This window comes from Pseudonaja textilis, chromosome 2 (assembly GCF_049901715.1).
Source record: "Pseudonaja textilis isolate UNSWEBS1 chromosome 2, rPseTex1.2, whole genome shotgun sequence".
NCBI classification, from domain to species: domain Eukaryota; kingdom Metazoa; phylum Chordata; class Lepidosauria; order Squamata; family Elapidae; genus Pseudonaja; species Pseudonaja textilis.
The window spans coordinates 36,068,554-36,090,396 of record NC_141991.1 but is presented as its reverse complement, the minus strand read 5'-3'; the positions used below and the strand labels follow the sequence as shown (position 1 = coordinate 36,090,396).

The following is a 21,843-nucleotide window of genomic DNA, read 5'->3' as shown; positions in this document are numbered from 1 at the left end:
GTGAACATGCGTAAAGTGGTGAATTTTGCCAGAAAACTTCAAATTTGAAGTTTTAGTGATAATGATTGACAGGAAAGCGATATTGAAATTAGAGTTGGGTGCTAAAGGGGCTAAAAATAGAGTTGTATATATAATAAGGTCTTTACACAAATCTATGGCGGAACATTGTTTACAATTCTTTGTTTACATTTGGTGGAACATTGTATACAGTTTTGGCTATCACATCTTATAAAGAATATGCAATATAAAGCTAGAAAATGCACGAACGGGACAACCGAACCGAAAGTCTAGTTTGTCAGTTCATTCTTATGGTTTAAGGCATCAGACTAGAAAACAGGAGACTATGAGTTCAAATCCCACCTTAGCCATTAAAACCAGTTGGATGACTTTTGGCCTGTTACTCTCTCTCAGTCCAACTCCTTTCACAGGGTTGTTGCTGTGGGTGAAATAGGAGGAGGGAAGGCGTATTGAATAATAAAGGCAAGATACAAATTAAATAAAAAGTAATACAAAGTGAAGAAGAAATGAAACAAATAAAGTAAATGTCCCCCACCACCACCCTTAGGAAAGACTATAGAAATTGATGGCACATTGATGATTTGAACAAAAGATGAAACATAAGAGAAATATGCATTGTTCATATGGTTAGAAATATATAATGTACGGTTGGATAACGGGTAGATAGAAATCTTCTCTACCCTTTTCACAATGTTAAAGCTGATCCACTAGAATTCAGTGCTGGAACCGACAGAGTGAGGTACTTTTTAACACATCACATATTTACAATGGATTTTGCCACCATTTGAGTTAAAGTTAAACGCAGCTAAAAGAGAATGAACCAAACAAAATGTCAACAAGTTACGATATTTATGTAATGCCTACCAAGCACATCTAAATTATATTAAAGTAACCAAAATATCTTTACAAAGTATGTAAAGTATGTAACAACAAATTTGACTTTGCCCGAAATTGGACAAATTTATGAAGAATTGGACTATAAATGGCTATTAACATTGATGGCTGTTTTTTACTTCCCTGAATCACAGTCAGCATGCCTTAAATAATGGAAACTAAAATTTCAGTGGCTAAGCAAGACAGCTGTTAAGTGAGCTGTGCTCCATTTTACAACCTTTTTGGTACAGTTGTTAAGTGAATCATGTGGTTGTTAAGCTTCCCTCATTGACTTTGATCACATGACTCCAGGACAGTTCAATAGTCATAAATACAGGCCAATTGTAAAGTGCCTGATATTTGATCACATGACCATGGGGATGTTGCAATGGTCATAAATGTAAAAACTGGTCATAATTCACTTTTTCCAGTGCCGTTGTAACTTCAAATGCTCACTAAATGGATGGTTGTAAATTTAGGACTACCTGCATTGGTTACTAGGGAAGAAAAGTAGAAATAGTGGTTCTCCATTCCACACTTCTGAGTTTGCCAAATGCATGAAGATGAAGTTGGTAACAGACACATATAATGCTGGATTAGATAAGTCTAAGGCCTGATCCATTCTCAGGGCTTTTCTTATACTCTAATATTCTCCAGATTGTAAGAACTGTCTAGAACATATAATTTCCCTTATCAATAACAAATACAAAATAAAATGTCAAAATATTTTTCTAGCATTATTTGGGCACTTCTCACTCTCATTGCTTCTCAAAAATAGAATAGAATAGAATTCTTCATTGGCCAAGTGAGATTGGACACACAAGGACTTTGTCTTGATGCATATGCTCTCAATGAACTTAAAAGAAAAGATACATTTGTCAAGAATCAAAAAGGTAGTATGCTAAATGCAATCAGCTTCAGTTATTGTTTCCAATTGTAAGGCCAAGTCATATATAAACAGCCTGAAGTCTCTTATATGAGCAGCAGACTAGAGGATAGCATTTTCAGTTTGCTAATACATCACATGGTCACTGAACTCTTTCATTGCTCTGTTTTTTTCCCCTTGCAGCTGACATTTTTACACCTTATTTAAAAACCAGAACTCTGTTTAAGCAGCTGCTACCAGAATACTCTAGCTCAAGCAGGGGTTTTTTAATTAAATATTTGCTGCTGTTCTTTTCTTCTCTGAACATCTCTATAAGAAAGCATTTTTTCTTGCAAATATAAGAGGTTTTTAAAGACTTACTTTCTTTGCCTTAAAGGCTCTACTTTTTGCCAGCTCTGTCAATGTCACAATAGGTTCAACTTTATTCTGAAACGATTGTAACATTACAACAATACATTTTACAAAGAAAAATAAATGCTTTTTGTTAACAATTGCATAAGCAAGCATAATATTATTATTTCAATTCACTTGGAGTTATACATTTCCAGCGAACCTGAATCTCTGATGCCATCTTTCCTAGAAGGAGATATGATTTTTTAAAATATAAATTAGGTCTCCTAGCGGAACTGCATGTTGACAAGAATAAACCCTAGAATCAGTACGTAGACACTTCTACACCCTGGACAAGCTCCCCTATAAAAGTATGGTTGCTGTACCCCATTTCTCTGAAGCTGACCCTAAAGGCAAACTTTTAAAAATTGTCTGGATTTTTATTTATTCCTGCACAACCCCAGCTTGAGTTGGAACCATAAATTATTTTTTCTGACAATATGTAAGTATATCACTTTCAATAGTTTTTCCTGAATAATTATAAAACAGATTATAATCCCAAAGTAAATTTTAATTCTGCAATATTGGAAAGAGATAATCAGAATATATATGATTAAAATACATAAAAGTCACTGGAGATTTACCATGACTTTTCTTTGTATGTTTTTTTTTCTTCTGAATTTTCTACAGTTCCAAACATTATACTGTGTTCTGCCTTTACACTGTAATGGGTTTGATAACAGACCATGAAATACATATTTATCCCTTAGGTAAACATCATTAGATGAATTTTGTTTGTATAGGGTATAAATATGTGTAAGCTTGAAATTGGAGAAAATTTAATGTGGGATTTACCATGCATTGAATTTTATATGGCAATCTCTTAACCAGCTGGAAAAAAAATCTATTTCTTCAGAATCTGTTTTGAAAGTTCATCATCTTCAATTATTTAGCTCTGTTTGCACTGGTGACTGTTTTATTATAAATCCAATAGAGAATATGAAGAGACTATCAAGATGTACACAAACGTTCTGTGCTTGGTATAGCTACAAAATAGGGATTTTTCTCCCTCCCACATGATTTCAGGGATAACTCAGAAGAGATATTAGTTTCTTTAAGTCATGGACAATACGCAGGAATATCCACAAGATGATTTTTTTAAAAATCAAAATGGTGACCACATCCATTCAATCAATCCCCACTTTTTTTTTATTGCATTGAAATGCATGCAAAAATGGGTGGGTTTTGATTGCATAGTGGTCATCTTACCTCCCCTCCTTATGGACCCTCTTGGTCAGGAGTGTCAAACTCGTGTCGTCACATTGTCATCATGTGATGTATTGTGACTTTTTCCCCTTTGCTAAAATGGGGTGGCCAGCGCGTGACACATCTGGCCCATGGACCATGAGTTTGACACCCCTGCTCTTGGCAATTTCTTTTCTTGTCAAAAGTATGGAAGTGAATTCCTGTTGCCTTCTTCCCAAAGTCCTTAAATGGAACCCAAACATTTTCCCTTCTCTATCCAGACCATTTTTTTCCTAATTTCCTCATTCTAACCCTCCCTTTTCTCTTTCACTCTCTCACTTGCCAGACATTTTAGGAGATTTCATAAAAAAAGATTTTTGTTTCCTTGCTTAAGTTTATCCATTTTAGTTACCTCCATTTTTCTTTGTCCTTTTGAGGTCTGAACTATTAACCTGCAGCATTTTCCCTCAGTTATTCTACTGGTTCAGGTATCCCCAAATTCCAATTCTTGATTGGTTCCTACTAATTCAAACTTCAAGAGAATCCATAAAGTTAAGATATATTAATTCAGTGACAAATTTGAGCCCTTTAATGTCTGTTTCCCAGTTGTGGAAACAGTCTTTTTATGCTCTTTCCTATACTTTTCTAATTTTTAATCATTATTATCTGAAACAATTTAGTACCATCACACTTGGTCAATTCACTGCTCATTCTTAATTTCCCCATCATATCCACAAAATCATTACCTCTTTTTATAGGGTAAAATGCCCAAGAAGTTACATTATGATTATGTGAAAAAGTCATAAAAATGGGAAAGTTTTGTAGTAATTATGTGCCCAGAGGATTTCATAATATTCTGTAATTAGTGGTTAAGTCAGTAAATTATACTTCATTTAATTTGCAATTGTACTGCCTCATAGAAACAATTGGGCTTAAATCCCTGCTATAATCATATAATATGTCACTCACAATGGTAGACCTTTAAAACAATTATTCTGCCTCAAAGGCATAGATTATTACAAAGTCATTTCCTTTTTTTTCTCTTCCTCTCATTTCATTTTCAAATGAATGAATGAATGAATGAATGAATGAATGAATACATGGTTAAAATATTTGGGGAAAATAAGGAGATTTTCTCTCCCCCCACCCCCAATTATTCCGCTGGAATCAATTCATTTAAGAATGTGAGGATGCTCTTAAAATGGCTAGTGTAAAACAAAAAGAAAAACATAGTTTGCTCATCTATTGGCTGCATCTAATGGACCTTATTTGAGCTTTAAAATAAGAATTGGGACTTGTTAGTATTTGTAGCACCAGTAAATTCAAAAGCTATTGATATGCAAATAATCTGAAAAACAATCTCCAAGCAAGGTAATGACAAACAGCATCTGTTCAACTGCATGTTTACATCCACAGAATCACCAGAAACTCAAGCTTTCTGATCTAACTACAGTATAAGTTTATTTATATATTTGTTTTTAAGTTAAAAATGTTTAAATAACATTTCTGTATGTTGTTTAAAATAAACGGGATGCAAAGTCTACAAATTCTCTGATTAAAAACATGGTAAGTGTATACAATAAGCCAAGCAAAAAAGCAATGTCTTTAGAACTGAATTTGTAATAAAGGCAAAGAAAATAGGAGAAACATGAAAAAAAATAGGCCAGGGTGGGGGGCTCAATTTAATATCATCTAATGGCTATGTATATTGAGGTGAATTGAGCAAGTAAGTGATATGCAACAGTGAAACTTGGTCCAGGGTTTTGGATTAAATTAATATTTCTCAAGCTATACTACTTTAAGATGTATGGACTTCAGTTCCTAGGATTTGCCAGTCAGCATGGGAGTTGAAGTCCACACCTCTTAAATTTCTCAAGGTTGAGAAAGATTTAAGGTAACGATACCATCTCTCACAAATGAAGGCAAATAGATGTGTCCAAGGATAATCTGGGTCAGTCACCAGGATCAGAGATTCATTCTTCCAAGCTTTCAGTCTTGTGCTGAAGCCCATCTTCCGGGAACAAAAATGGGCTCCAGCACAAATAAGAAATCTTGCAACTTTATTTCTATTCCACCTCTACAATGTGTCCAAACATCAATCATTAATTCCTTTATGCAAGCTCTTCCACTTCTTTACAAAATAGAAGAGAATCACTTGTTAATGTTTCTCTGATTTTCTGTTCTCTATGGAAGCAATCTTCCTGTGTACACTTTACAGGATGATTAGTAGGAACCTAATCCACAGATTTCTCATGGAATCCTTTTCCATTCTCCTAACCTGGAGAATAGCAAGCTAATTTACAGGCCTATAGAGGATTTCAGTCAGTTTCAATCTGTCAAGCTTCATACCAGACATGGCCATAAATCATGGCTCCTCGGACTCTTATCCCCTTGTTCTGAAATCAGCTTATCTGGCAAAAGTCTTCTGGACACAGCTCAGTTAGTTTTGACACTTTATTGCAAACAAGATAAACGTTAGAAGGTATAACTACTGCAGTATACTGTAATCACAGTGTGTGTGTGTGTGTGTGGGTGGGCGTTCATTTTTCTGAGATTAAATTCTAGAGGTTTACTCTTGACTTGTTGAGTTAATAGTATTTGCTTCTTTTTTTTCTTCAAGGATGTAGAGCTCAGCTAGGGTTTATAACATATAATATTCTTACTACTCTGAGAACAGGTACTGGTTGCCTCACTAATTCCTAACACCACCCTCCACTCATGTGCTTAAGGTAAGGAAATATCTCAATTTGCTTATGAATAGGGATTATTCTGAGTTTGGTAAGAAATTACACATTAGTACAAAGACTAAGACCCAATAGCCAAAACAGCCATTTTCTTTACACATTGAGGAAAAATAGCAACATCCATACAAATTATATACAACGGCATAAATGTCTGCCAAAATTTTATTCTTATTCCCTCTAAACTCCTGGTCTCTGTCCCCAAGAAAAGAGAGAAGTATCTATTGTGTTTCTGGGATTGAGAAATCTAAATTCAGACTAGAGCTAGTCAAAGATTGAGCTAATAACGTATAAATTCAGACAGGAACACGTATCACCTTTTCTCTAGCTGTAACATAATGTGTGGGTTAAAATGGTTATTGGCAGACTTCATCATATTTTAACTCAAAATATTGTAAGTGTGGCAATGTTATGTAGTATAATATTAATTTAATATCTATTAATTTAGGTAGAGTAATGCAAGCAGAAAAAAAAGGCAAATATGACCAAACAAGAATAAGAACCCAGATCTAAACTTATTCTGTGACAAAAAGGGCAACAACACCTAATTTTACTCACATGTTGACCAGCTGCACCCTTAGAGTGACTTTGACCCTTTTGGGAGAGCATTGGGCTGGAAGATCCAGTCACTGTAAGCTTTATTTATCTGACAGAACATTTCATGGGGGAGAGGGGGGAGAAACCACATTCATTCATTCCAAATTGCAAGTCAGATGGACAGAAGCTACTGAGATGACAAGAGTGATCCTTTGTGCTGTCATCCAGGAAACTTCAAACCCATGGATTTCAAGAAAGTGAATATAGTGTGATCTTTGCTCTGCCAATTGTAGCCTAGACTCCTGTCTCACCTGGCTAATAAAAGCAGCCAGAAGATCGGTTGTAGACTCTCCTTTCATGTGGGGGGTGGCGGGTGGAATTACATAAGAAAACTGATAGTATCTGAATTAAAAAAAAAAAGACTCAGATTCAACCCGAGGAAAACTATATGACTATATTCAGAATCTGACTGATTCCAAGGCATTTTCATCTTTGAGTTTCATTAAGTTATGTTCCCCCATAAAAAAAAAAAAAATAGGCTTAACAATATGTTTCTTTTTCCTGGACTCATGGTTTCTGAACAAAGAACTGATAGAAATTATGGCCAGTAAAGCTTTTATGTCTTTACCAGGAACAGGATGCAGTGAAGACTGTTAGTCAAATTCTTGTCAATTTTGGATTAGATTATTCTATAATTGAATAGATTAATTCACTCTATATGGGGTTGCCCTTAAGATCACTCAGGAACTTCAGCTGGTCCAGGATGCAGGGGTACTTACTGTCAGTCATGAGACTGCCATGGTATATCTTTCTATAGGAGCTGCATTGGTTACCAGTAGGTTTTCAAGTACAATTAAAATTGCGGACCACTACCTATAAAATCCTATGTAGTTTAGGGTGCTTTCCCAATAGTTACTTCTATTGGGAAAATCAGGGACTGCCTGCTAAACTTCGCACCTTCCAGGATCCAGGAAGAAAAGCCAAGAGCAGGTGTTCTCAGTAACAGATTCCTTCTTTGGAATAGTTTGCCTCAGAAAAGATTGTCCCAAACATTGGATCCTTACAGAAGCAGCAAAAACTCTAGGGATTATCACCCAAGGCACTCTGCTAAAGACATTTTAGTTTATTAATTTAGTACCTAATTTAAGGGATTAGAGTGTAGCTTTTATTATTTTAATTATATTTGTGTGTGTGTGTGTGTGTGTGTGTCTGTGTGTGTGTGTAGTATTGCTCTGTAAATTCTGGAAACAGCCTAGAATTTGTTAGATTGATAGCTGACTGCACAACAATAGTTAAGAAAATAGACAAAACCGAACAATGGACTGCATTGTAAATTCATTAAAAAGCAATTATAATTTTCATGTAGAGTTTCTAGCTTGCTACCTCCTTTCCCAATACATAATTACTGGATATTCTCTCTGGGAAATGTACACCAATTTTTACAAGCTCTTTTTTTAGGATTGTACAACTTGTAACTAGCTTCATAAAACATAACCCTCTGAGTTTTTGCTATCTGTAATGCAGAATTATGAAAATCGACTGTTTAATATAGCTATGTATGCTGCACAACTATTTGATATATATATATATATATATATATATATATATATATATATATATATATATATATATATATATATATATTGTGTGTGTGTGTGTGTGTGTGTGTGTGTGTGTGTGTGTGTGTGTGTTTTCTTAAGTTTTCGCCGGTACTTACATGTATGGCATTCAGCTTTGTTCGGATATTTCCCACATCTTTAAAAGCACAACTACAATGACGTGGGAAAATACCCGAACAAAGCTGAATGCCATACATGTATGTGTATATGTATATGTATATGTATATCTTATGTAACTCTCTTTTTGGAGCCTCATTATTAGAATTGTTATTTAGAGAAAACTATTGATTGTATAAACAGAAACTTTTTTAGAAAGCTTATTTTTCTTTTCCTGCTTTCATTATCAGCATGTTCCTTTTTAAAATCTAGAATTTAACTATGGAAATATGCATTAAGGCAGATATTAAATTTTAGAAAACATCTGCAACTTTCAAAGTGCCAGTTTTTCCCAAAAAAACTAGCATCTGTCACCAACTACCTGATAATAGAATTCAAATGTCAGAAGAAAAAAAATATTTAATCATTAATTGTTTTTTCATTAGTAGCTAAGCACTGGGTGATTCTCTCTGTGGCAATAAACAGAGCCAGTGTGATCTGAATTTTCAGAACTTTCTCTAATAAGCAAGCTTTTCAATTCTAGGTTTCTTGTGAGTTCTTGCTTCTTGATTTTCTTCAATCTGTACGTGGTATGTGGTATGGTTATAAATATAATTCATATGAGTTCTGCTTATATGAATGAAGCTGAGCATTTGCTGGCTAGATGCCTGTCCTGATGCCTATGCAGAGTTCACAGCATATACAGTATTTTTCTTTGCGTCCTAAGAGAAAAGCATCTGCCACTACCTTGGAGTCAAATCTCAATCTTATGTGTGGGAGGCTACATCTTCACCACTAAACGACCATACTGTCTTAAAGAGATACTTAAATATTAATATGTAAAATATCCTCCTAATTTTTAGGCAATGTAATATTAGTTACATCATTTGTCCAATCCTACTGCCATTTCACTTTCCCCCAAAGTAGCAAGATATTGTCATGTCCTGGGCAAGATCTTATCAAAGTTAGAAATTTTACCCTGCTATAAAGATTCATAGTGAAATGTATGACTTTCAAAAATTGTGAAAAGAAATTTCCACAGTTTCTGAAGCCTCTGAAAGAAAATAAACAGTAACTTTGAGCTAGTCACTCTGTCTCAGCTCAGTCTATCCCTACAGTGATTGTTGTGGAGAAATCAGAGGAGAATGGTGTGTAGAATATGTTGACCACCTTGAGTTGTTTGTAAAAATAATAATGGCAGGAAATAATAAATATTAAATAATATAATATAATAACAAGAAGCAATAGCAAGAGTTCAAAATAGCTGTTTTGAACTCTTATTCAGATACCTGAATAAGAATGTAAATGCATGGAGGAAGTTGCTAGGGCCTAACAAATCCAATGAAAGACTTGCCAATGATACAAGATTGGGAAACCAATGTTGAAAAATATTCAACAATGAAAAATTGATTGGACATATTTGCAATAGAAGTCTCAGTAAATTCAAGGAAGAATGGCTCCCTTACATACAATATGTTACAGAGAAAGGCAAGCTAAGACATTTTAGAATATGGCTTTTGTAGAAGGTGTAACAAGCTATAAACAACAACTGTAAAAGCTGAGTTAAAAGTATAAATATTTATAGTAAGTAGTGGTTGGGGAAAAATGAAAAAGGCCAGAGTGCACAACTGAACTTTTTTTTGCATTTTTTTTTAATTACACTATATTTTACTTCTTGCATCTCTTTTTTTGACACCCTACCTTTGTACAATTGATATGAAATAATAAAATTAATCAATTAAAAAAAACCAAACCCAATGAATAAACCTTGCCTTATCTCAGGGGCAAAAATGTATAATATGTATAAGAACTTTTGTATGATTCAGAAAGAATACATTCCTGCATTTAGCTTTTTAAGGTTTATAATTTTTATGTTGCTGTTAAGGGAACACAAGAAACCACAATCCTCCTCAAAAAAATAATTCAATGAATGAAATAGCAAAGACATATACTTATTTCAATAAGCTGTGCTCCTCTTAAGAGTTCCGGCCACATTCAAAGGAAAAAAGGACTAATCAGAAAAGTGAAATTACCTTCCTTTGCGCTTTCAGAAGAGTGATTATTTTGTATTACAATATTAAAGAGTTCCTTCCTACTTTTTTATGTGGCCATTCAACAATTTGCTGCTCTTTTTCTGATTAACAATTCACAATGCAACGTGAGGTCTGCCATGCATTTCTTTCTTTCTTCACTCTAGCTTCCATACCACTCCAGTCATAATGTTGAAAGTATGTCGTCTCCCAAGGGAGTGTTCTAGGACCCACACTCTTTACACTCTATACCAGAAACCACAGAGTTAACTTGTCTCTGTAATCGTCGTTGGCAGCTTTCCCAGAAACTGTCTTCAAGCCAAGATAATGAGCTGCAAGATAAATCAGGTACAGGAACAGAGGCTTCTTCAAAGCTGCGCAGTAATTAACAAAGTTTGATCCGGACAAGGACAGTTAACTAGCACGCCTCCTTATATTCCTTGAAGGAGCATGTCAGTCTCTCTAATTAGTCTCTGACTTGACATTTCTTTTCAAATTGTGCTTGATGTCTCAACCTGCGTCTAGTCCTTGCATCAACCCAACATTTGTCATCACTCAAGGACTCTGGTATGTTCTGTGCATCAGCTGCTGATACCTGAGGCATGATTGAAGTAGAAGGTTCTGGAGAGGATGGTGTTTTTGACACTCCCTCATCCTCCTGGCTCTCGTCTGCATCTCTCATTAGAGCAGGCTCCAATTCTAATGCCAAACCTTCCTCATCACTCGAACCTGTGTCTTCTGATACATCAGACTCAAAGCTCACAGCAGGCTCAAACCTTCCAGTCACAACATATGTATGTATGTATGTATGTATGTATGTATGTATGTATGTATGTATGCATGTATGTATGTATGTATATTCAGCTTTGTTCTGGCATTTTCCCACGTCATTGTGGTTGTGTTTTTTTTTTTTTGGGGGGGTTGTGGATGGCATTGGCCAGGGCTCCATCCACAAACCCAAACTGGTTAAGATACATCGATGACACATTTGTGATTCGGCCCCATGGAAAAGAAAACCTAAACAATTTCCTAACACACCTAAACAGCACACACACCAAAATCAAGTTCACCATGGAAATGGAAACAAACAACTACCATTCCTAGATGTACTAATCTACAAAAAAACAGATGGCACACTAGGACACAACGTATACCAGAAGAAAACACACACTAACCGCTACCTCAATGCCCAATGCCCAATCCCACTACTACCCAGCACAGATAAACTCCGTGGCTAAAACACTAATTGCTAGAACCAAATGCCTGGCAGACAAGACACACATAAAGAATGAACTATGCACCCTGACTAAAGTACTGACAGCCAACAGCTTCCACAAAAGCAAATTCACCGGCTTGATCCACAAAAACACACTGAGACATAATAGAGACCCAGAAGATGAACAGACCTATGGAACAGCTGCCCTGCCCTACATAAGAGGTACTACAGACAAAATTAGTAAGATACTGCACAGACATCACATCAAGACTGCCTTCAAAACAGACAGAAAAATAGCAGCCATCCTTAGAAACCCCAAAGATAAAATTGACCTGTAAAACCGAGGCATATACGAAGTCCCCTGTGCATCATGCCCGGCCACATATATTGGACAGACCAATAGAAGAATAAGTACCCGCCTGGATGAACACAAAAATGCAGTCAAAAAGCTGGAACACACTTCCTCACTAGTCCAATACATGAAAGCCACAGGTCATAGTATCAACTTCAATGGCACCAAAACCCTAGCCACTATAGAAAACCCTAGCCAAAGAATCATCAGAGAAGCCATAGAGATTGAAAAAAGACCTGAAAGCATGAATAGAAGAGATGATTCCACCAGACTGTCAATCATTTGGAAGCCTGCACTCACAAACAAAAAAATCTCCACACCACTAGCCAGGCAAACACCTGGGCACAAACAGATCCCCCTTGACACCTCCAGCTCAAACACACCCCAACCAGGCACCCAGATGAAACCTAGCTTCCTAACAAATGATAGCTGTCCATTTACCTGGAGCCAAGCTGCACAAAAGGCCTCCAATAAAGAAACACAATGTTGCCAGCCAATCAAGATACAAAAAGAGCCACAAAACAGACAGAAAATATTAGAAACACCAATCAAGCAGAACACAGCAAACTCCAAGACCAATAAACACAGACCAAGATTCCCAACCAATCAGGATGAAGAAAAAACCATTCTGGCACAGCAATAGCCTGCCCAAAATTTAAAACTGAAACAACTGTGGGGGCCTGACTCACAGACAGACACAATACAGAAGCCTGATGATGGCAGATGAGATTCTGCCAAAATGTTGCTACAACTTTAAAAGCACAATCACAATGACGTGGGAAAATACCCGAACAAAGCTGAATACCATACATGTAAGTACCCGCGAAAACTTAAGAATGTGTGTGTGTGTGTGTGTGTGTGTGTGTGTGTGTGTGTGTGTATGGATATTTGGTTATTCGGGTTTTCTCCCGCGTAAAATTGGAAGTATTTTGGTGACATTTCGACTAAATCTCATTCGTCATCTTCAGGCTTGTGTCTTCGGCTTTGTGCTTCTTGGGGTAATGTGAACTTGCAGCTGCTTCTTCCTTTTAACTGCCAGTGGGAGTGCGACTTGACTGGGTGGGGGCTTGGCTGTGTTCTGATTGGCTGGGGGTGTGTTCTGTTCAGGTGGGGGCTTGGCTGTGCTCAGGTTTGTCTTAGTTGTCGGGGGATTTGAGCTGGTGAGCTGTGATCCTGTTGTTTGGCTTCGCGTTCATGGTTGTGCCACATCTTCATGTTGGGCGTCAGTTCGCTTCATGTATGGGTCAGAGGAGTTTGAAGCAGGTAGTGATGTACCTGTGGTACGGCTTTTGGTCCGTGGTCGTGTCTCATCATCTGTGTGGGTGTGAGTCTGTTTTCTATGTGGAAGTGTGGTGATAGCATCTTGTGTGGCCCTCGTGGGTGTGGGTCTGGTGTCATTCTTCATGTTAGGTACTCATTTGTTAATGAGGGCAGGTTTCCAAATGACTGGTAGGTGGGAGGTATCATCTCATTTATTCATGCTGTGTGGGCGTTTTTCTATCTCTATGGCTTCTCTGATTATTTTGTTGTTGAAGTGTTCAGTTTTGGCAGTAGTTCTGGTATTTTTAAAGTCAATCTCATGTCCTGTGGCTTTGAGGTGCTGGACCAGGAAAGAAATCGGTTCTTTTTTTATTGAGTTCTTGTGTTCTTTAATGCATGCGCTAATTCTTCTGTTGGTTTGTCCGATGTATGTGTTGGGGCAGGCGGTGCGTGAGATTTCGTATACTCCTTGGTTTTCTAACTCAATTCTGTCTTTAGGGTTTCTTAGGATGGTGGATATTTTTCTGTTTGTGCAGAATGCTGTCTTAATGTTGTGTTTTTGGAGGATCTTCCTGATTTTGTCTGTAGTGGTTTTTATATATGGGAGGAGGTGTTTGCTGTTCTCTTGTTTTCTGTCTTGGATTTTGGTTGGGGTTTGTTTTTGGATTAGGTGGGTAATCTTTCTTTGGAATCCATTGGCTGTTAGTATGATAGTGAGAGTGTGTAGTTCGGTTTTTAGGTGTTGTTCGTCGGCTAAGCATTTTGTTCTGGAGATGGGAGTTGATCTGTGCTGGGTGGTGGTGTGAGAGTGCATGTAGATAGTGGTTTGTATGTGTTTTCTTCTGGTAGATGGTGTGTCCTAGGGAGCCATTGGATTTTTTGTATACCAAGACATCTAGGAAGGGAAGTTGATTGTTGGCTTCTGTTTCCATGGTGAATTGTACTTTTGGGTGTAGGCTGTTCAGGTGTGTGTGTTCAGTTTTGAGGTGTGTGTGTTCAGTTTTTCTTTCCCATGTGGCCAGATTATGAAGGTGTCATCTACATATCTGAGCCAGAGTTTGGGTTTGTGATCATATTTTTCTAGAGCTTGTGTTTCAAAGTGTTCCATGTAGAGGTTTGCGATGACAGGTGAGAGGGGTGATCCCATGGGTGCTCCTTCTATTTGTTTGTATTTTTGTCTGTTGTAGGTGAAGTATGTATTGGATAGGCAGGGGTTGGTCAGATCTAGAATGTGCTTGGGGGGTTGTATTTGTTTTGGATGGCTGTCAAGGCTTCTTTTATAGGCACTTGGGTGAAGAGGGATATGGTATCGAAGCTTACTAGCAGGTCACTGGGCTGTAAGTTTTGTTTCTTTATGATCTCAATGAACTGGAATGAGTTTCTTATGTGTGAATTGATGGATTCTGCATAGGGCTGTAGTTTGTTTGGCAAGAAATTTGGCTAGGTTTTCTAGAGGTGAGCCTATGGAGCTGACTATTGGTCTAAGTGGGGTTCCTTCTTTGTGTATCTTGGGGAGACCATAAAGCTTAGGGCATCTGGATGATTTCTCTCTGGGTATGATTCTTTGCTGGATTTCTTCACTGATGGGGGAGGTTTTTATTTTGGATCTGGTGATTTTTTCTAGGTAGGTGGTGGGGTCTGTGTTTAGGGGTTTGTATGTGGGGTCTTGGAGTAGGTTGGTTAACTTGGTTTGGTAGTCAGATGAGTTCATAAACACTGTTGCGTTGCACTTGTCTGCTGGTAGGATTATTATGCTGGTGTCTTATTTCAGGTAAAGTAGTGCAGTTTGTTCTTCTTTGGATAAGTTGCTTTTGGGTGGTTTGCTGGTGCAGCGGATGTTGGTGATTTCAAGTCTGATTCTGTTAGCATCATCAGGGTTAGTTTTGGTCAGGCTGGTTTCAACTCCGCATATGATGGTTTCTGTGGGGATGTGTTTGGGAGTGACATCAAAGTTGAATCCTTTCGAAAGGACATTGGTTTCGGCTTCGGTGAGGATCTTGTTTGAGATGTTGTGCACTGTTTGTTTCATGTGTGGATGTGAGGGGGGAGGAGTTTGTTTCTGGCGTTGTTGTAGTTTTCTGAGTTTGTTGGTGTGCGTGTCTGTCTTGAGGGTGGTCTGTGTTTCGGCTCTCCAGACAGCAAGTTGTCCTAAAGTGCGGGGTGAATTTTGTTGCTGAGTATGAGGTGAAGTGTGAGGAGATCTTTGTTGATTTAGTCTAGGAGGAATCTTTTTGTGTGAAGTTCATTTCTGATTAGGGCCAATTCTGTTTTTTTAGAATGCATTTGGTGGCTGCTATGTTGGTGTGGAATTTCAATTGGAAGCTTATGGGAATTAAATTGTGATCTTGGCAATTGCGTAGGAATGCGAGGTCACATAAAATGGAAGCTCTTTGGACTTAAAAGTTTTTCATAAGTCCTGGTCAGATGGTGGGTTTTTACGCCAGAAACAAACTCCTCCCCCCTCACATCCACACATGAAACGAACAGTGCACAACATCAGACGAACACAATACAGAAGTCTGATGATGGCAGATGAGATTCTGCCGAAACGTTGCTACAACTTTAAAAGCACAACTATAATGAGGTGAGAAAATACCCGAACAAAGCCAAATACTACACACACACACACACACACACACACACACACACACATACATATACATACATTGGTTTGTCCTATGTATGTGGCAGGGCATGATGCGCAGGTTACAGAATCATCAGAGAAGCCATAGAAATTGATAAAAGACCTAATAGAATGAATAGAAGAGATAACTCCACCAGACTATCAATCATCTGGAACCCTGCACTCACAAACAAAACAAATCTCTATACCACAATCCAGGCAAGCACCTGGACACAAACAACACCACCCCCCAAATACCTCCAGCCCAAACACGTCCCAGCCAGCTACCCAAATAAAACCTAGCTTCCTAATAAATAATTATTGGCCATTCACAAGAAACCAAGCTGCACTAAGAAATCCCAATGCACAAAACACAATGTTTCCAACCAATCAAGAACACAGCAACTCGAAGACCAATCAAAACAGACCTAGACTTCCAGCCAATCAAGATGAGGAAAAAACCATTCAAATAAAGCAGAAAGCCAGCACTAAATTCAAACACAAAAAAAGGTGCTAAGCCTGACACATAAGATTAAAAAGAACCCACTACACAAACCTGAGGATGACAGGTGAGATTCTGCCAAAATGTCACTATAATAAAAGCACAAATATTAAGACGTGGGAAAATACCCGAAGAAACTTAAATAACACACACAAACACACACACACCAAATACAAGCTAGGCAGATATGACCTTGTTGATGCCCTCACTTTGTCAAGGACCTTGGAGTTCTCATATCGAATGACCTAAGTGCCAAAGCTCACAGCAACAGTATTGCGAAAAAGGCTTTAAGAGTTGTAAATTTAATTTTACGAACCTTCTGCTCTGGTAATACTGATTTGGAAACTAGGGCATTCAAAACTTTTGCTAGACCAGTATTTGAATTCAGCTCTACTGTCCGAAATCCACACTGTATATCTGACACGTACACAATTGAGCGAGTCCATAAGTATTTTAATAGAAGGGTACCACATTCCTCTGTTCACAACAGAATACCCTACACCACCAGACATGAAATTCTAGGTTTCGACAACTGTGTCAACTGAGATTGGACTTAAGCATAGTACATAAAATCATGTCACATCATCTTACCAGTTAATGAATATTCCAGCTTTAACCACAACAACACAAGAGCACACAACATATATAAACTAAATGTAAACCAATCCAATCTCAATTGCAGAAAGTATGATTTCAGCAACAGAGTGGTCAATGTCTGGAACTCACTACCTGATTCTGTTGTCACCTGCTCAAACCCCCACTCCTTTACCCTCAAACTAACCTCTATTGACTTCACCCCATTCCTAAGAGGTCTGTAAGGGGTGTGCATAAGTGCACAATCGTGCCTAAAATCCCTGTCCTATTGTCCCCAATTATTAGTTCCTATTTCTTGTATTTAAATTTATGTTTATTCTTGTTTCTTTTGTATTGTAAGCTTTTGACAAATTAATAAATAAATAAAATAAAATAAATAATAATAACTCTGAGCAGCTAACAAATCCACTTTGGGAGGAATCCCAAAATGATTAAAGCCTGTTTTGTGATGACAATGTCTCTTAATATGGTTCATCCTGACAATCTCCTGTGAAAGAGTTGATAAGGGTGGGCCTTATTAAAAGATTTTATGTATTGTTAAAAGATAGTACTATTTTTTTTATTAATGTGGTTGTCTATAAGATTCTGCAGGAGGGACAAGGAAACTAAATGATCAAATACCATATACACTCAACTCCTTATTACATATATTATAGGCAACATCATGAACAATGGTTTGGTTTCAGAGTAACTAGGAACCAACATCTGCATGCAATCCAGTTCAGAAAGGATTCCTTATTCCTCCTTTCTGATTATAAACATTGCATATGATGTTTTTATACTGAAAAAAAAAGTAAGTGGTATAAATTCTTTTACAGGATTTGAGCTTTCCTAACTTACAGTATCCAAAGTTATCACAAAAGACATCTCCGTATATTTTCCAGAGTTTCAAGCAAAGTAGAATACAATTAAGTTATGATCTTTACCCCATTACCAATTTCTGGTACATGAAGAGATGATACCAGCAGCCTGAAAAAAATATTGAAACCTCTTTATCTTATATGTCATTGTTAAGATATAGCAACAGCAATAGCCCTTAGACCTACACACTGCTTCTTAGTGCTTTACAGCCCTCTCTAAGCAGTTCACAAGGTCAGCATATTGTGCCCAGCAATCTGTGGCCTTATTTTTGCCAACCATGGAAGGATGGAAGGTTTAAATCAACCTCAAGCTGGTTAGGATTGAACCCCTGGCAGAGGCAGAGTTAGCTTGCAATACTGCATTTTAACCACTGGGCTAACCAAAGCTCTTATGATTTCTAGATGTATTTCTTAAAATGAAATGGTATCTCTTTGTAGCTATAGAGGTACTATCCTTTATCATCTGATGGTGAGACATCAACATGCTAAAGTTTGCTTCTGTTGCTCTAAGCTAGCAGTCCCATGATAAGTTTTTTTCATTAGATTTATATCCTGAATTTTCTTTTAGCTCGAAGTAGCACATACAATGCTTCTTCCTTCACCTACCCCGCCAACAGCTCTGGAAAGTATGTTGGAATGAAAGAGTGTGATTGGTCAAAAGTCATCCTGTGACTTTAGTGGCTATTGGTGGATTGAATCTGAGCTTTCATATGTTACATGAGAATATTTAATACTTATCTAATGACCAGGCTGTAACAGAAAACAGATACAAACTGTCTGATAATTATATAACAATATACTGTATTATGAGTGAAATAATTTCATGTTTCCCCCTCAAAAGTTCTGTTGTAGCCTGTAAGTAATTATGATTCTTTGTGCATTTTAGCTCAGTAGTTGTGATAGAATAACAATTTTAATTTTAGTGATCTGCATATCTATATCCATATCCATACATATTTACATACATGAATTCCCATGAAAGGCAAAATTAAGTCTGGCATTCTAAAAAAGGATTTGCTTTTCCTTCTCAACAGTATCATTTCCAGCAATGCCTTTATATCTTTGAAACTTTTTCTCTTTCTGCACTGCAATAAAATTTTTCTACAAACAGCAGCAATTGTTAAAATACTTTGAAAAATGTCAGCTAAAATGATTTAGTGAAATGTGGGGGACTTAGATTATAGTATTAATAATTACTATTTTAAACTAACTCATATTGTATGTATATGTTTTATCTTGCATAATTCCACCAATCATTCCAACAAGTAAGCCCATTATAATTAAAAATTGAAAAATGTCTTATCTTTGTCATTTCATTTATAGACACATAATCACATAATTTCAGAATACACTGATTGGGGTGAAAGTCATTTGTGTTAATGCATGATTGAATTACTGTGGTCTTAATAATCTTTATAATGCTATGTGTATCTAACTTTTTAATTCTTCTTTAGAAAGATTACCATGAAATAAGCCTCAACAAAAGCCTACACAAACCCAGCAATATCAATGTTTCTTTTGAAGAAATTGGCTAAAAGCAAAACCCAAACATTTGGACATCAACAATAAATCTTCCTTCTATCACCTTTCTCTGGGCTTTGGGCTTTTAAACTATCCTCTTTATCAAAGTGACACAATCATTAAATGTGCTATCAAAAAGCATCTGAATAATCTGATACACGTTCCTTCTGTTTTCTGGATGCTCAATTTTACACAAAGCCCATTACAAATGTGGTGGAAACTTTATGGGCTGCTATCTCTGTGTTCATCTAAATAAAATGATTTTATTGTTCCAAGAATGTTATCTGGATTATTTCCCTCTTAAGAAAAAGAAAGACACTAGTATTTAGTATTTATTTGATTTGTCAATCGCTTACAAGATACAGGTATAAGAATAAACATAGTTTTGAATACATGAGATAGATACTTATAAGAAAAATAAAAAGAAACAATAGGACAGGGATGGTAAACACGATTGATGCGGTCGCTATCATTTATCCCTTGTTCTTTTTTGTCATTATATTTTTTTAATCCTTCCAATGTGAACTGTCTAGAAACATTGGGAATTGGGTGGTATACAATTCAGATGATGATGATATTCATTCATTTTATCTTTACATTCATTTATTAATAGACGAAAGAAAAAAAAATACAGCAGCACAATGATATACAAATTCCGGATTCTATAATAGCATAAGAATCTGCTATTTATGGAGAATTCTGCTCTGATAGAAGAGCACCAGACCAACTATCCGTAACCTGGCACTTCCCAAACAAATAGAAATCAAATCTCCTTTTCTTCCTAGGCAAACATGGTCAATGGATCTGAATAGTGCCAGTCTGGACGGTGATATCTGACTGACAAATATTACATGAAAGCACTTGCACTGCCAAAGCAATACATAGAGAATTTACCATTTCTTGATTGGATATGATAAACCTGTCTTGATTGGAAAGGAGTAGTGCATCAAACTCTAATGGCCCCTCATCTGAAAAAGTCTTTCCCGCAAAATATCTGAAGCTGGTGTTTAGCAAGTAGAAATTATGTATCATTCAGAATGCTGCAGATTCTCTTTGTATGAACTCAGAGCCATATTTTCTTCCTAGTCTCTTTTCAGGAATGTAAAAAAATAAATAAAAAGAAGGATTGCATAATAGTATTGGGTTGGCAAATGTTGCAAGGAAAGAATGAAGCAGTTTTACCTAAAAGATTCTTTTTAAAAGAATGAAAGCTGTTTTTTGGAAGCACCAAAGCATGAACTAAAACATACACTGGCAAGTGGAAATATTCTCAGTGTCTTAGAGATCTATGCATAAGTCATTCTTCAATAGCCATTAACTTGATGCACTGCAGTACCTTGGACAATAGCAGTGGGGATTCTCTTGGCAAAAAGATTAATTAACTCTCTGCTCAGCGTATGAGTTAACTTGGAGAGCGTGAGAACCATTAAAGGTGATTTAGCACTTGGAATATACTCCTAGCCAACAAAATGAATGCAACAACTTACGTATTATCATCATATTTAGAGTAACACAGATTTGTTTTTTATTATATTACCTCTTTTTTATTAGTCCTACTGTTTCTTCTGCAGCTTCAGAGAAAGAAGATTGGAAAAAAAAATATATTTAAATGAATGGTCATTGCAACTTTTACACTGATCTGATAGATATGAACAAGGACTCTGTCTTCCTTTTTCTTTTCAATAGGATGTGTATTTAAATCTATATTTGGATGTATTGTATAATAGTTTGTAATATTCAATATTTCTTTTTCATTTTTCCTTGATGAACTTTAAACATTGACCAATTCTTTCCCCAGAATCATACCACCAATCTTTATCAAAAAGTGTCTAACCACTCAATCCACTACAGCATAATCAACACATAGCATCACTGTATCACACAAACAAACTAAAGTCCTCCAAAACATCTTAAGTAAACCAAAACAATCAATAGCGTGAGAAGAAAAAACAGGAGTCATCTATAATATGAGGACTATAGCAGCTGCTAGGTATGACAGTCAGTCAGAAGACTAGCAAAGCACATCCATAAACACCAAGTAGCAGTGAGAAATCACAATTAAAGTCCTTAATCTCACAACCAATGGACAGACTCTACACATTTTAACTGGAAACTGAGCATCCAATCCAAACCAAATTCAAAAACACCCAGAGTTCTTGGAAGCTTGGCATTAAGATAAATCAGCCATCAATAGATACAATGAGATAAATCATATAGACCATTCAAGCAATAATAAAAAAAAATTAAGAAAAAAAGAAAAGACTTGAACATGTCATGTCCCGCAATCAATACCCTGATAAACCAGGATTAACACCAGACAAACAAGCAGAAAGCAAGAGCACCAAGGACTCTGCATTAAAATATTTTCTCTTTGTACCAAAATTTAACAATGTGCTGAAATTTTGCAAAGAAGGATCCATATTCTGAAATATTGCACTGAGCCATATAGGAACTATGCTGTACTTCCATTTGGCACAACACAAAGTATATGCTACCTACTCCCAAGTAGCCCAAGTTCTTCTCAGGTGTTTGTCATATGT

At 36.6% G+C, this 21,843-nt stretch overlaps 1 protein-coding gene across 8 annotated transcripts in view; it reads right to left on the bottom strand.

Moving 5' to 3' along the window:
- Nucleotides 1-21,843, bottom strand: part of CHL1 (cell adhesion molecule L1 like) — a 205,695-nt gene that overhangs the window by 95,065 nt on the left and 88,787 nt on the right. For 2 of the 8 annotated variants that reach the window (XM_087923698.1, XM_087923695.1), the window contains exon 2: nt 361-436. The exons of the other annotated variants lie outside the window; for them this stretch is intronic. In XM_087923698.1, the coding sequence (XP_087779824.1) occupies nt 361-369 (9 nt within the window). In that variant the 5' untranslated portion in view covers nt 370-436. The remainder of the gene's footprint in view (nt 1-360; nt 437-21,843) is intronic. 8 annotated transcript variants of the gene reach the window in all.